The sequence below is a fragment of the Mustela nigripes genome, chromosome 16 (assembly GCF_022355385.1).
Source record: "Mustela nigripes isolate SB6536 chromosome 16, MUSNIG.SB6536, whole genome shotgun sequence".
Lineage (NCBI taxonomy): Eukaryota > Metazoa > Chordata > Mammalia > Carnivora > Mustelidae > Mustela > Mustela nigripes.
In genome coordinates, this window is record NC_081572.1 from 11,554,968 (window position 1) to 11,570,494 (window position 15,527).

Genomic DNA, 15,527 nt, shown 5'->3' on the forward strand with positions numbered 1-15,527 from the left:
ATTCATGAAGCCACTTCTTAGAGCCTGCCCAGTGTCCAAGGAAAGAGCCACACAAGAGAAACCTGACTCTTGGTGTTTTTTTTGTTTTTTTTTAAAATTCTCTTGCTTTCATACCCCAGTTCAGGGCAGAAAAGGATGTTTGTCGGCTTTGAGGTGGGTTCCAAGCTCATGGAAGCTCATTTTTTTTGGGGGGGGGGGAGGTACTGGAGGGGAGTGGTGGGGTACAGATGTCCTGTCATCTCATGTTGGCCTCATGGAAGACCCTTCCCCACCAAGGCTGATTTTCATGTGAGGGATTAGAGACCACAGAGCAGCCGAAGTACAAAAGCATCCACAGAAGGCTTGTGAAGACTCCGATGGTTCCATCCCAGGAATTCCTGATTTCGGAGGACTGGGTGGGCCTGAAGACGTGTGCTTCTGGCAATTTGCCAGTGAACCTGACGCTGCCGGTCTGGGGACCGCACTGGAGAACCACTGATTTAGACCCACCTCCGAATGCCTTTCACACAAAGACGCAGATTCCCTGAACTTTGCCATCTTGGTGCCCAGGGAGAACTTGAAAACAGCAAACTTGGTCTGTTGATTTGACATGTCTCCTCTCTTAATCACCGTTTCTCTCTTTTCCCCCCTAGGATTCTTACGCCCGCTATTTAAAATCTCCAATCTATAAGGAAATGCTGGCCAAAGCTATTGAACCACAGGGAACCACCAAGAGAAGGCAAGTGGAGACAGCAGCAATTTGCCGGTTGCCTGCTGTTTTGTTGACAGGGAAGGGAGGGTCTTCTTTTCAGCCAAATGGCCATGATGGAAATAATTTGAGGGACCGGGAAGGATTTCTTAGGGGTAGGATGGCCTTGTTGGCTTCAAGGTAGCCTTGCAAGATTTCCATAGTAATTCCCGCCAGTAAAGTTGTGTGTCCCTGACGTGGGTTGGAAAAAGTGAAGATTATTGCACTGATCATTACCCTACCGCAAAGGGAAGCATCTCGTTGGTTTGTTGATTGCTATAGTTCTCCACCTTGGAACTGATTTGTGGGAAGTAACTTAGCCACATCCTTGTGTTCTTGGCAAGTCCCAAGACCTTAGCATAGCAGACTCCACCTGCAAGGAAAAAATGGCCAGGCTCCTGCAGGAGATGAGCATTGACATTGCAAGCATTCGTGTTGACCCCAGCGACCGCCTTTTGGCAAGCCCCACCCCCACCCCCAACTGGTTCGTGCTCACCTTCCTCATTGGAGATGTGGATCATCTCATCGGACCGAACCTGTGGGCAAAGGAGAAATGTTCTGAGGGCCAGATGGAACTCTTTTCTGGGGGGAAAAAGAAAACTCTGTGGGGACTGAGGATTCCAAAGAGGAACCAGATGACAGCTTGAACAAAGACATGGGACTTTGGGGGAGGTTTTCCCGGCACCAGCGCGTGGCCTATCCCCCCCCCCGCCCCCCCGTAGTTAGTAAACGTTCCCCTGTTTGCCGGCTCAGCCCACGCTGGGCTCTTTTCCAGTGTCGCCGGTCAATTCAAAAGAGGGATGGTTGGACCGGAGCCTTTATTAAAGGAGCTTTAAAAAAAAAAAAAACAACCAAAAAAACCCAACTTGGTTTCATTCTTGAGGATAATGGCCCTGTTATAAAAAGGAGAGAAAGGAGGTCTCTGTGGTGCCATTCTTCTAGTTTTACCAGGGAAGAGGGGGGCGTTTAGCATCCCTGGGGGCTTGAAAAGGTCTCCTTTAAGCCACAAGAAGCGGGGGAGGTAATCGCTCTAGAAGTTCTGCCAGAAAGTAGAGGGAAAAGAAGGAGGGGCTCCTTTTCCTCTCTCCAGATATTTTACCAGTTGGGGCAGACCCGAGGAATCAGCTGGCTCTTTTCTGGAGCGCCCCGGGTGCCTGGGGTGCTGGGGATGGCGGGAGGCCCCAGCCGCACCTCGTGGCTTGGGGGTGGGGAACTGTGGTCTGAGGATGTCCCTGTGAGTGAGAAGACACGGGCGGATGTTCTCGTACCAAGGGGAGCTCAGCCCGTAAATGTGGGGATTGTGGTCGGTGCCTTTCTCTCAAGGCTCGAGGGTGTCAAGCAATATATGAGCCTTAATTTCTCTAGAAGAAGTTAAATTGAGCTCTAGGCTCTCCCTTGGCAGGGCTGGTAGGAGACCCAGGTTCCGTCCTGATTTACTAGTAGGGGAGTCCTTGCGTTCTTCCCTAGGGTAGATCCAAGAATTCTCTGGGCTTTTGTGATCCGGAGCTTTGGGGACGTCCTAGGTTTTAAATCCACCGTTGCTGCTGAAAGGCCTGCTTTGGGGGCATGTGGGTGGCTCAGCTGCTCCCCATTTCCTGCCTCACTTAGATACCTCGAGCTTTGTCCTGTGCCCAAGGCCGTGGTGGACAGGGTTGGGTCCCAAGAACCCATGGGTGACTTCAGTCAAGGTTCTGACTGACTCACCCCATGTTTGCACCCAGCACCACCAGCCCCCCCCCCCCCCCCCCCCCCCCCCCCCTGTTTGCCCCCCCCCCCCCCCCCCCCCCCCCCCCCCAGCCTCTCCCCTTTCTCTGTGGGTCCCGCCTCGTCCTCTAGGACAGTCCAGCACTCTTTGGCTTTTGAAAACAAATGCTCCAGCTCCCCCCTGAGGCCAGAACCCTCGGGCTTCCAACGTCAAACTCCCCTTGCCCCCTTCGTTTAGGAAGAGCCCACAGGAGGTTAAGCTGGCGCATTGATTTCCAAACATTCTAGAAGGTATGTGATCGCCACCGTAGGCAGTCCTCCTTGGGCCCAGCCAGAAACCCAATGGCAGCTGGTACTCACCGGCTCCTCCTCCCAAGGGGGAGAAAGAGCTAAGGTTGAACACGCCCCTGAGGTCCCCCCCACCTTGGGGCTCACTGGGGACATGGGGGAACAAGCCCAGATTCTGGTCCTGCGGCTCCGTCTCCCACTAGGGGTGGCCGTGTCCCTGCTGGGCCAGCTGGGTGGCTTTCCCCCAACCGCAGCCCCGTCCTGCCTTCCAGCTCCGGCCTCCCTTTCATGCGGCGCCACCTGCGCTCCAGCCCGAGCCCCGTGATCCTGAGGCAGCTGGAAGAAGAAGCCAAGGCTCGAGAAGCGGCCAACACGGTGGACATCACCCAGGTCATGAGCAAACTGGACCGCAGGAGCCAACTCAAAAAAGAGCCGCCTCCGAAATAAACCCACGGCTGCTGGGGGCGGGGGTGGGAGGCAAGCAAAGAGGGCCGGGGTCGGCCACAGTCTAGAGGATGCCATTCCGCGCTAGTGGGGCACCGGGATGGCCAGGGTCACCCCAGAGTCCCCTGAACTCCTTCCCGGGGAGCCCTTCCCTGCACCGCGGCGACTAGAGCTCATCCTTCCGCTCCAGCTCACCAAGGGACAGGGTCGGCAGAGGTGCGGGGAGGTCGCCTGACTCAGTTGCTGTGTGACTGCCTGTCTCCCTGGGGAGGCTTCCTGTAGCAGGAGCATAGAGAAAACAGGCTGCTCCGTGTCCCACATTTGCTTTGGAGAATGAACCAGAAGGCCCCCCTCCTCCCTCCAGGCATCTTTCTGTCAGGTACATCCGTTTCAAACAGCTTCATGAAGCTCCTTACCCCACTTCCCCCGTCGAGGCTCCGCTTCTGAAGCAGGCTGAGATCCCTCCAAGGCGCTTGCCGCAGGGTCCCCTAGAGAGGCACGTCCCCTGGACATGTTGCATCTTCGCAGAGAGGCTCTGCTGAGACAGGGCTGGCGAGCTTGCGCTCGGAAACAGTTACGGAGGGTCCTTCCCTTTTGTCTCCCCACACCCCGAGACCTGCTAGGGGAATCCGTAGCTGTAGGGATGAAGGACTGGAGCCAGAAGCCTCCAGAGCAGTCAAGGGAAAATGGCCTTCTGCTGAGCATCCTTTGGGTAAAGGAAGGGCGCTGGTGTCTTCTTCGTGGGAAGAGAGAGAGGGTAGCTGGATATATGGATATTTTCAAGACAAGTTAGGGTCAAAGAGGATACTCCCCCGGATCTTTTTCTAGATGTTGGTGCTTTCCTCCTGTGTAGCTGTAGCCTGGGTCAGCCCTGTGGTCGGGGTGGCGGGGGCGGGCAGTTCTAGCTCCGACCTTGGGAGGACTACAAGGTAATCCTTGGAGCCAGCCTTACCTCATACACCTGTGTAGGAACTCGAAGGGGTTAGAACAAGTCAGCCAGAAAGGCACAAACACTGCCCAGCCACAAGACTCGCCCATTTGACACTTTTTCTGATTAGCCACTATGTACCAGGGACTGGTGAGGACAATAGACATGGTCTCCGACTCCCGGAGCTCACAGACTAGGACCGACGAACCACAGTGACGCCGACTGTTATCAGTACCTTTGCTGACAGCTGCAGAGCTGGGGCGCCGTGTGATAATCAGTGTTCACTGCTCATGGGTTTAGGGTCATCTGTGTGGCTCTGCTGATCTTGGAGCTCACTCCCCCGCCTGGGGGCTTGGTCTGTGGGAGCCTAAGCTGGGATGAGTGGAATGATTCTTCTCTGCTTCTCACGTCTCCTGTCCTCCAGCAGCCTGGCCTCACACAGTCTGTGGCGATGACGGAATTGTAAGGGAGTCAGTGGCAACGCCAGAGTCTTTTTTTTTTTTTTTTTTAAGATTTTATTTATTTATTTGACAGACAGATCACAAGTAGGCAGAGAGGCAGGCAGAGAGAGAGGAGGAAGCAGGCTCCCCGCTGAGCAGAGAGCCCAATGTGGGGCTCAATCCCAGGACCCTGAGATCATGACCTGAGCTGAAGGAAGAGGCTTTAACCCACTGAGCCACCCAGGTGCCCCGGAAACACCAGAGTCTTGAGGTGTAGACTTGGAACCAGTGTGTGGTCTTCTACCTCATGTTCTTGGCCAGATCCAGTTACAAAGCCAGGCTAGAATCAAGGGCTGAGGAAAAAGACTCTATCTCTTTGGTGAGAGAAATTTTAAAGTCTTGTTGCAAAAGACGGGGAGAGAGGAAAGGATGAGCAACCGGAGCCATCGTTGCCGTCGACAGCCCCAAGATGCGGTGAGATCTGTACCAGGTGTTAGAAAGGAAGTGGAAACGGCGCCATGACAGAGAACAGGAAGGAGTTGCGTCTACTGGAGGCTTCTCTGAGTGACAGAAAAGAGGATGGGGAAAGGTGGGCCGTACAAAGCATGTGGGGAGGCAGGGAGAGCTTTCCAGACAGAGGGGACCACAGCCGTAGGAAGGGCCCGTTGAGGGAAAGCAGCTTTGAATGACGGCAGCGCCAGGCGAATGGAGCCTCATGGGCGCGGGAGAAATGGTTCAGCTTGAGCTTGGAGAGGTGGGCAAGGCCAGGTCATCAGGGACTTTTTAGGTCCTTGTAAGGAGTTTGTGGCTCTTGGTTTTGTGTTGGCAAAAGGATCCCATGACTCACTCCGTTTTCCGTAATTGTAGTCTAGCTTATACTCTGGAAGGGCCACCAGAGGTATGTGTTGGGCATCTCTCTTTTGAAAAATGTCGGAGTCCTCCAACTCAGGGAGAGTACCCCAAGCAGAAATTTCTGGTAATGGCCATTGTATATTGACTGACATGAGGTGGGGCCATGTCTTATCTCTTGGAGCCTCATGCCTGAGACCTGGCGGGGTCTGCAGAAGCATGTCTCCCATGAATGAGAGGAGGGAGGGAGAGAGTAAGTAAGTAAGTAAGTAAGTAAAGAATGGAGGGAGGTTGGTAGGAAGGAAGGAAAAGGGACTTGGACTTGGAGACAGCCTGGTCTCTGGTTCTAGCACTAGCCGTGTGGCCTTGAACAAGTCGCTTACTGTCTCTGCTTCTTGATTCATGAAGGGAGGGCTTGGGACCAGATGCTTGTTTCTTGAAACAGACTTTGTGAATTCCGGGAACATACCCAGCCTGGGGCCTCCATTTTACATGAAGATTTGGAATGGGATGAAACAAGTAATTTTCCATTTTTTTGCATTAAAATAATCATGAATAGATTATGAACTAGAATGCAACATGGACATGAATTTTTTTTTAAAGATTTTATTTATTTATTTGACAGAGAGAGATCACAAGTAGATGGAGAGGCAGGCAGAGAGAGAGAGAGGGAAGCAGGCTCCCTGCTGAGCAGAGAGCCTGTTGCAGGGCTTGATCCCAGGACCCTGAGATCATGACCTGAGCTGAAGGCAGTGGCTTAACCCACTGAGCCACCCAGGCGCCCCTGGACATGAATTTTTTAAGATAAAAATTAAGGCATCAAAGACATTTCATGATTGGCTGTGGCAGGTTCAGGCTTTGCCCTCAGACTCTTGGGAGAGGACGTTTATCTGTCTCTCCTTCTGTTTGTCCTGCTTTCCCAGGGAAGCTTGAGAAGCATGAAACAATGAATATGTACTCGCTACCCCTTCCGGTTACCCCCCCATGAGCCAAGATCACATGCCTGACACAACGGTGATGAGGATGGCGGGGTGTCAAGTGCATTGTGAATTCTTCCCGTTACCAACTGGGTTGTGTTCATCTTTGACTCAACCATCCGCCTGCCCACTCCCTGCACAGAACACGTCTGCCTGACAGCCGACCACCAGGGGCTCTGTATCAGGCACCTGGGAGGGATACCACACATATCAGTGGAGACTTTCTCAATGTCTGTCACCCAAGGATCCCACCATCTGATGAGAGGCACAGACAGGCATGTAGCTAAAGTTGGTTATCATGCTTATGGGATAAATGCATGAATAAGCACTGCGACACTCCCCATCTGAAGGAAGGCAGGAGATAAAGGGCTTCGCTCCTAGAGAGCAACTGCTCCATCCCACGAGGGTTTTTTAAACACCCGCTGTAGGTAAGGACCAGTAAAGGGTGTTACGGCAAATACAAAAATGTCGGCGAGGTTCTCCGCCCTTGAGGGGCTGACAAGAGTGTGTGGATGCAAATGGCTGCCATGTGAAATAGAAGGGGGACTGAGGCTGGGGTGGCATACAAGACCCCAGGGGCATGCAGAGGTAGGAGAGCGTCATCTGGCCTAGAGGACTGAAAAGGGCCCCACCGGGAAGTTCTCACGTTTGCTAGTCAAGGAGCCCCAGGTTCTGACCCAGTTTTAGGGCTTCCTAAGAGTGTCTGCTGTTGGGTCCCAGCAGGTGGCAGCTGTCCCTGCTGACATTGTTTCTGTGAGACAGATGTAACATAGCCCCATGAAGTCTGTTTGAATCTAGATAGCTTTGAAAGTAGGACTTGTTTGGACACTATTACTGATGTATTTAAGTGACTATGATGGTCTCTGTTATCTGTGTACTCAGGTGTCATCTTAATTCCTTCATGGTGTATTTTAAATAGCTTGAGTTTCTCTACCCATGGTGGTGTATATCTTACGCTAGACTATAAACTATGGGGTAAAGTACCAGGATTTCCTTTGTAGAATTTCATGCTCAAGCTTACTTTTTAGAGCAAGGACTGTTCTTGTGAGGGTTGGGGTAATATAAGGGCTAGGGACAATAGGTAGATATATCAGATAATGGCTGGCATATAGTAAGTGCTCAATAAATGCTGGCTGCTGTTACCAGTGTCACAGTTATCACTGTCACTGTCATCCTCATCCTCACTGTCCTCCTCTTCACAACACTGTCATCATCATCACTATCATCACCACCACTGTTATCACCACCATAAGCATCATCACCACCCCTCTACCCGGATCATCACCACCATTGTCACCATCACCATCACCACCACCGTCACCACCATCACCATCATCATCACCACCAACACTACCATCACCACCATCATCATCACCACCATCACCACTATCACCATCATCACTGCCACCATCACCACCATCATCATCACCACCATCATCACCACCATCACCATCACCATCATCATCACCGCCAATACTACCATCACCACCATCATCATCACCATCACCGTCACCACTGTCACCATCACCATCATCACTACCACAATCACCACCACCATAACCATCATCATCATCTCGGCCACCATCACCACCATCACCATTACCGTCACCACAGTCATCACCGCCATCACTATCACCACTATCACCATCATCACCATCTAGTAGCATCTGGTCTCAGGGTAAGCTTGGGCTTTCTCGCATCTGTCAGTGCACTACCATACAGTGATTCATTATTCTTTATTATTTAGGGCATTTCCTGAGGTGTGTTTACAGCTTTGTTTCCCCAAACCTTCATGCTTCTCTACTCTCTCAGAGTCTTGCAGTGTGGCCCTCCCTGCTCTCCAGCGGCCATTAGGATATATTTGAAGGGAGAAGAGTGGGCACTGATGTCATGTCCTCTGTCTATGAAGGGCTGACTAGCAACAGTGCAGTGACTTGTCCATCTTTTGGTCCCAATCTTCACCACTATGGTAAGGGGACAGTCTTGGGCTGGACTGTGCCAGATGAAGTGGTAGGTAGGAGGTATAATGTGTTCACCCTTGTGGATTTTTCTCCATGGAACCCACTTTGCTTATTGGCTTTTGGAGGCAGTGGGGGAAGAGAGAGCAAGGAGGGACTGGAGGGGGCGCCATGTACACTGCGTGTTGAACCCGAATGTGGCTCACGGGACGTGGGCCTCCAGGTGGCTCTGAGGTCTCCTGCAAATTCTCAGCTAGTTTCTAGGCAGAAAACGAATCTCATCTATTTGCACCGCCTGCTTTGCCTTCCATTGAAAAGCCTGTGATTGTGTTCTCGTGTCAACGTACCCACTCCATTTCATGCTCCTCTCCCCCTTCTGTTGGCTCCCTGCATAATAAAACAGTAGCACAAGATGAAACAAAGCGAGCTCTCAGAGCTTCACTGTGTCTCTGCGTGTCACATTTCTTTGCTACGTGCCTTGCATGCCGCTGCTTTGCTACCTCGCACCCGCAGTGGGTGTGGCATGGGCTGGAGGGGCGGGGCTAGGTCTCTGTGGGAGGGGCCAGAGTCCTGGGGGGCGATGGGCTAAAAAAGGGGTCCAGGATCAATGGGGCTATGGCCATCTGCCCAGAAGAAAGGACCTTCTTGGGCCAGGTAAGTCAAGCAGGACGTGGCTACATCCTCACCTGTCCTGTCATTCATCCTGGAAAAGAAAGTGCTGAGGGAGGTGTGGGAGGAGGAGGAGGGCACAGAGTTGGGGTGGAAGGAGGCAAATGGAATGGCACATCCTGTCATAAGCTGTACGATCTTGGTCCAGCTGTCATCTCCACAAGCCTCAGTTTTCTCATCTGTCAAGTGGGGCTGATAGTGAGTTCATCACAAATTCTGAGCAAGTGGGATTCCAGGTAATGTACGGGAGGTGGGATGTCCTCAGGTTATTGAAGGAGGAGAGTTGGGTACCACTCTCTCTCTCTTGCCAAAGCCCGTTTCCCCCACTTTGGTGTTGCAGCCCACTCTGCAGGACCCCAGGTCCTATCTGAGCCCCACACGCAAGGGGATGGCATGTGGATCGGTAGACAGAGCAAGGGCTCTGGGGTTACACACTCCTGGGGTCGAATTTTCTTTAGTTGCCCTGTTAATTGTCCATTGCTGTGTAACAAAGTCACATGAGCACCGCCGTTTATAGGCTCACGGTTGGCCAAGTGAGGTGGGCTGGGTCCTCTGCTCATGGTCTCACACCCACCATCACACCAGGCTCCTGTGTTCCTGTCGGGGGCCTCTTGAATAGAGCCTGTTCCAAGTTCATTAAGATGGTTGGTGAGATTTCAGTGTCTCATTATAGGATTGAAGGACCCAGTTTGGGGGTGGGTTTTTTTTTTTTTGTTTTTGTTTTTGCTGTTAGCTGACGGCTCTACTCAGCTCCTAGAAGCTGCCCCAACCCCTCTCCGGGTTTCCCCCTTCCATCTTCCAGGCCAATAACAGAGAACTTCTCCTTCATTGAATTCCTGCTGTGCTTCCAACCTCTCTGACGTCTGTCTCTGGCCCCTAGACTCAGATCTGAAGTTCATGTGATGAAGTCAACCTCGCTCAGATGATCCTTTGTTGACGTCACCTGTCACAGCATGTGGCCTGGCCAGGGCGTGGGGCTGTCATGTGACGTTTACAGCTCACACCCACCCTGGCAGACAGGGCCAGAATGTAGGGACCATGTAGCAGTCCACCTGCCACCGTCCCCGAGGGCGGTGGGAGCCTCAGGAGGGCGATGAACCCTTCTGGGCCTCAAACATCTGTTCTCTAAAATGGGGGAGTGACAGATACGTAGATAAACTCGCACATAGTAGATGCTTGATAAGTCATAGGGTCATACTCCTTTTCCTTAACTCTAGTCTCCTGAACCCTTCATTAGAGCAGGCTTTCCCCTTTGTTGTTAATTCTTTTTTTCACAAAATATTTTACTTATTTACTTACTTTGGAGAGAGAGCAGGCGAGAGAGCATGTGAGTAGGGGGAGGGGCAGAGGGAGAGGGAGAAGCAGGCTTCCTGCAGTGCAGAGAGCCCAGTGCGGGACTCGATCCCAGGACCCGGAGATCATGACCTGAGCTGAAACCAGGAGTTGGATGTTCTTGTCTGCAGACTGTGTCCCAAGTGGAGACCCTTATCCCCATAGAAGGACAGTGTTGGAAGCACAGTGCAGGGCTCCTCAAACCCACTGGGTATGATAACAAAAGCGTGACCTCGGGTGTCTGGTAGATGCTTTCCCTCAGTGACACCCACGGAGAGTCTCCTTCGGTGGATCTGGCTGGGGCTGGGACCTGCGCTTGCAGCAGACCCCCGGGGTGATCCTGAGGTGGGCTGATAAGCAGCCCCCCCCCTTGGGAGGTGCAGCTCGATGTGAACTACACCGTGAACTCCACAGCCCACAAGCCTGATTTCCAAGCCCGCCCCACTGTCCCCAGTGGCCTGTCCTTGGGGCTTGCTTTTCGAAGCATTAGTTTTCTTATCTGGAAAATGGGCGCAATGAGAGTTGGGCATCTCACCGAGTGTCCCCGGAAGTAAGTGCAAATGAACCATGGAAAGGGCTCAGCCCAGAACCTCGTATTTGCCAGTTCTCACTGCATATGAACAATGCCGTTTACAATGACTCTGTCTGCCCAGGGACCCCAGGTCTGGACCTTGGCTCTGGTTTGTTACCTGTGGGTGTTGGAGCATAGGAACAGAATCAGCGACCCCCAGCTGCTGTTTCAGGATGGAATGGAGCTGGGGCTTCGGGGAGCTGGTGGGGGAGAACGGAGCCCCTGTGGGAAAGCCTTCTGTGGCCTCCTGGCCCTTCCTTTCCTCCAAAAGCTGTCTTGGGCTGTGCCTGCCCTTTCCTCTTCAGGTTGGGATCTGCTCACTCAGATGACCTGGCAATCAGGCCACATCCCAAGGAAGCCAGCAGCCTCCAGCTCAGCGCCCGGAGCTGCCCTCTTGTGGCCCTAAGGCAGTGCCCTGGCCCCTCGGGCAGGCGGGCTTCTCTACACTGGGCGTCTGGGTGACCATGCCAGTTTCCAAGAGTGTTCGCTGTTCACTGAAATCAGGGGCCGTGTCGGCCCAACTGTCCCAGAAGGTCCCTCTTCCCCATCAGGACCGCATACCCTCTAGCTGGGCTTCAGTGTGGTGTAAGGCCACAGCCGGCTTTCAGGAGGGGGCCTGGCCAACTGGGCCGATGGGCCCTTGGAGGCCCATCTGTGGAGGAAAGGGGACAGCAGACAGCCTCCCTGAAAATCCCATTTCTAACGTTGTCAGCTCAAAGCTCCCTTGGGTGTCTTCGCCGGAAACTGCCTGGTCTGGCCCTCCTGTCCCCTTGCTCCTTGACTCCAGGGCCGCGGGAACCCAGGGAAGTTGAGAGTCTCCCCGTCTCCTCTGACATGTCCAGGCTCCACCTCGGCCTTTATTTCTGGCCGCCCTACAGTGTTGCGGGAGGCACGGGCTGTGCCGGGGCTGGGCCCTCCCCAAAGGACGGCCAGTGGGACATGGGCCGGGGCTCAGGACCAGGAGGGTGGTCTCAGGCCTGGCAGAGTCAGCAGGGCACACAGGGGCCTTCTGGTCTCACCGCCATGCTCTGTTGCCCATGTCTAGATGCCTCCAGTCCTCAGGCTGGGTACCAGGATAGAGGCAGGATGGCCCGGCGTGTGCTGGGTACTAAACATCATTCTCTGGGGGACGGGGAGTTGAGGGGCGATTGGAAATCCCAGCCTGGGCCGACCCCAGCACCCCAGGTGCAGAGGAAGACCAGCATGGGATGTGACTGCCCGGCTCTAGGCCGGTGCTCGGGAAGGGCAGGACCCTTGGCAGAAGCCCTGTGTGGGGCTGTGCCAATGTCCCAGGTGACTTTGGGTGCCCTTCCCAGCTCCCCAGTGAGCAGACACAGCAGGCTGTGCTCAGGGCACCCAGGGGCTAAGTTAGCAGAGGGCCCCGTCCATCAGCCAACACCACTCACTCTGAGCTCTCTCTCTCATTCCCTGCAGCCGGGCCCGCACACTGCTCCCAGCCCTCACCTGGCCGTGTACACCGGGACCTGCGTGCCCCCCTCTCCTTCCAGTCCCTTCTCCCCGTGCTGCCGCTCCCCCAGGAGGCCCTTCCCCTCACCCAGCCGCTTCATCAGGAGGCCCAGCAGCGCCATCTGCCCCTCACCCATTAGGGTGGCCTTGGAGAGCTCGGAGCAGAAGGGCGAGGCCAGCGGATCCAGTGCCTGCCCGGGGCCCTCCGACACGGACATGAGGGAGGCCTGCGCCGCCGAGAACCCCTGGCCCCGGCCCCAGCCCAAGGCCCCGCCCAAGGCCCGCGTGGCTCTGTCCTTCAGCAGGTTTCTGAGACGGGGCTGTCTAGCCTCCCCCGTCTTTGCCAGGCTCTCTCCCAAGTGCCCCCCTGTGTCCCACGGGAAGGTGCAGCCCCTGGGGGATGTGGGCCAGCAGCTGCCACGGCTGAAATCCAGGAGAGTAGCGAAGTAAGCACCAGAAGGGATCACGCTGCGTGTGTGTGCGTGTGTGAGTGTGCAAACATGTCTCTATGCATGCATGTGTGCACGTCTGTGACGGTGCACGCACGCACATTTGTGTGTGAGCATGCACATTTGCACACATCTGTATGTGTGCACGTTTGCACATTTGTGTGAGCGTGCACGGGTGCACATATGCCTGCGTGTCTACATGCACACTTGCCTGTGTGTAAGCGTCCATAGATCTCTTTGTGTATGCATGCACGTTTCCACAGTTGCCTATGTGAGCACGTGTGTGTGTGTGCACATCTGTCGGTGGGCACGTGAGTGTGCATGTATGTCTGTGGCGGGTGCTGGGGCGCTGGGGCTTGACCATGGTCTGGAACTGGGGGCTGGTGGGTTGAGTAACGAGGCTGCTAGGCTAGCAGACGTGAGAGCGGGCTGTTTGCCCGCTGGACAGTTTCCAGAAACTTAGCGTTGTCTTCCCTGCTTCCTGGGAAAGAAAAGGAACAGGTGTCTTTCCTTTCCATCTTGTTCCCCCTTCCGGGCCGCCCACACCCTGCCCCACCACCTGAACGTTAATCGATTGAACCCATTGCACCTTTAATAAAGGGCAGGAAGGGTCAGTGTTGGCTGTGGGAACCACAGGGGGTGGGGACTTGGGTCCCCTCCCTGTCTGAGGTGCCCTCGCCTCGCCACCCCCGCCCCTGCATCCCCCGGCAGGCTCCCAGAGGGGCAGGCAGGGATCCCTGCTTCCGCGGTCGTTTCTGTGAAAACCGCTGTGCCCAGTCTCTTCTGAGAGGTGACCCCTCTCGACTCCATTTCCAAGATCTCCTGATCTCCGTGAACCCCACGTGTGCTAAGGCACCTTTTGGGGTGCAGAACTCTCTGAGGGGGTGCCCGATTGCTCCCGGACCAGTGGCAGAAAGGAAAGTTACAGACCAAGCAAAACTGAGAATCAGCCCCCACCTTTATTTGGTTTTGGGGAGACGGTCAGGGGTATCCCTGCATCAAGAAACCTGCGCCTGTGTTTGGCCTCGCCTGGCGTGGGAAAGGAAAGCTCCCCGCAGAGGTCTCGGTTGTGTCCCCGACCTCTGCCTCCAAGTGTACTTGGGGGATCGCAGGGGGCAGAGGTGGTTGCCTCTCTGCTGCCTCTGTCAGTCCGGGCAGGTGGGAGGGGGGTGAGGATCGAGGGTGAGCCCGTCTATCGATTCTTCCCAACTAACCCTGCTTGGGGAATGTTCTAGCTTTGTGGCCACTGCCACGCCACACACACAGACTTGGGGCTTTTAAGAGGCTCTTTGCTCAGGTGTCACCACCAGTCTAGCTAGACTGAGGATTCTGTGCAGGAATGCCCTCCTGGGACCTCCTGAACTCCCCCAAACCACAAGAATTCAAGGCCCTCAAAAAAGAAGCTAAAGCATCTTTTGACTCAGCCTTAATTCAGCAGGAAAATAGGAGTCCCTTGCCTCCGCCAGTAAAGGAGATCCCTTGAGCCATTTGCTGCACCCCAAGCTTTTGGCAAATACACCTGCGTGTCACCCTTCTCCGGGGATGTGAGCAAAGCGAGGACTTGGTGTCCTTCCTGTCCCTATGCACTTGCTTTCTTTTTGTGCCTGAAGCTTTTTCCAGATCAAAGTGGACGTGCCTGCGCGGAGCGGAGCCTGCCTGATGGACCCGGAGGACGGCGGGACAGGAGACTCGGGTGACCAGGCCATAGAGAAGGAGGTCATCTGCCCCTGGGAGAGCCTGGCCCAGGGGAAAGCCAGCTGAGCCAGGGGTCCCGGACCAAGAAGACGCTCCCGGCAGACCCCGCCAGATGGGACCATGGGCACGCTTGCCCTCGAACCGAAGTGCATTGCGATCACATTTGGGGGCCGGAGAGACAAGATGGGTGGGATTACGGGGACGTGTGCGCTGGCTGGGGTCCCGATGGCCAATTCCTACCCTTCTTCCTGACCTTCCCTCCCTTGGGCAGAAGAAAGGACTTTACTTGCTGCCTTAAAACCGATAAAAGGTTAACTTGTAAGGGTCTCTTGGATGGGAGTGTTAGTGTGTGTCTGGTTTTATTAGTTAGTTAGGAGCTACTACTTATGAGTTAATGTGTTAAACTCATTTCTGCTTTGGTTTTAGGGACAAAGGGACATTCACTGTCAAGAACTCCTTCCCTGTCTGCATGGGTTTGCGCTTGACACTCTTATATCAGCAGAGCTCCCTAGAGTGGGACACCATTCAGGAAAGGGGGTGCTGGGGAAAGGCATCTTTCTAGAATGCCTGGTGTGTTGTTTCAGATCCGCCAAGAAGTAGAGACGAGATGGGATGAGATGGGGATGGACTGGGGGAAACACCTGTGACGCATGAGGAACGGAAGCCGCAGAAGGGGGTGAGGACCTTCAGAGCATGTGCGGGGCTGGCCTCTGGGGGAGCAGGCAGGGCAATGCAGCTCCCAGAAAGTCTTAGCCACGCTGTTGGGGTGTCCCTGAGGCAAAGTCACCATGGGAGGTGTCCTCTGTCTGGCAGGAATGGTTCTGCCTTAGGACTTCCACATGCAAGGTCGCTGGCTGGTGACACCCTGGGGGAAGCCTGGCCCTGGCAAGGACACACGGGTGGCCATCTGTCCATATGCTCCCTGCAGCAGGAGATCTGAGCACGCATGTTCCTATCCGATGCATGCAATCTGGTAGGCACCCTGGAGGTGGTGCCCCACCCTTTTCTCCCGGTTGTTTACTCAACAAG

The 15,527-nt window shown here is 54.5% G+C and overlaps 1 protein-coding gene across 2 annotated transcripts in view; it reads left to right on the forward strand.

The window, feature by feature from the left end:
* The window catches only part of RGS9 (regulator of G protein signaling 9), a 65,253-nt gene extending 50,466 nt beyond the window's left edge, over positions 1–14,787 (forward strand). For both annotated transcript variants that reach the window (XM_059379121.1, XM_059379122.1), the window contains exons 16-19: positions 633–718; positions 2,992–3,109; positions 12,322–12,800; positions 14,414–14,787. In XM_059379121.1, coding sequence (XP_059235104.1) covers positions 633–718; positions 2,992–3,109; positions 12,322–12,800; positions 14,414–14,564 — 834 coding nt within the window. In that variant the 3' untranslated portion in view covers positions 14,565–14,787. The remainder of the gene's footprint in view (positions 1–632; positions 719–2,991; positions 3,110–12,321; positions 12,801–14,413) is intronic.
* Positions 14,788–15,527: the final 740 nt, after the last annotated feature.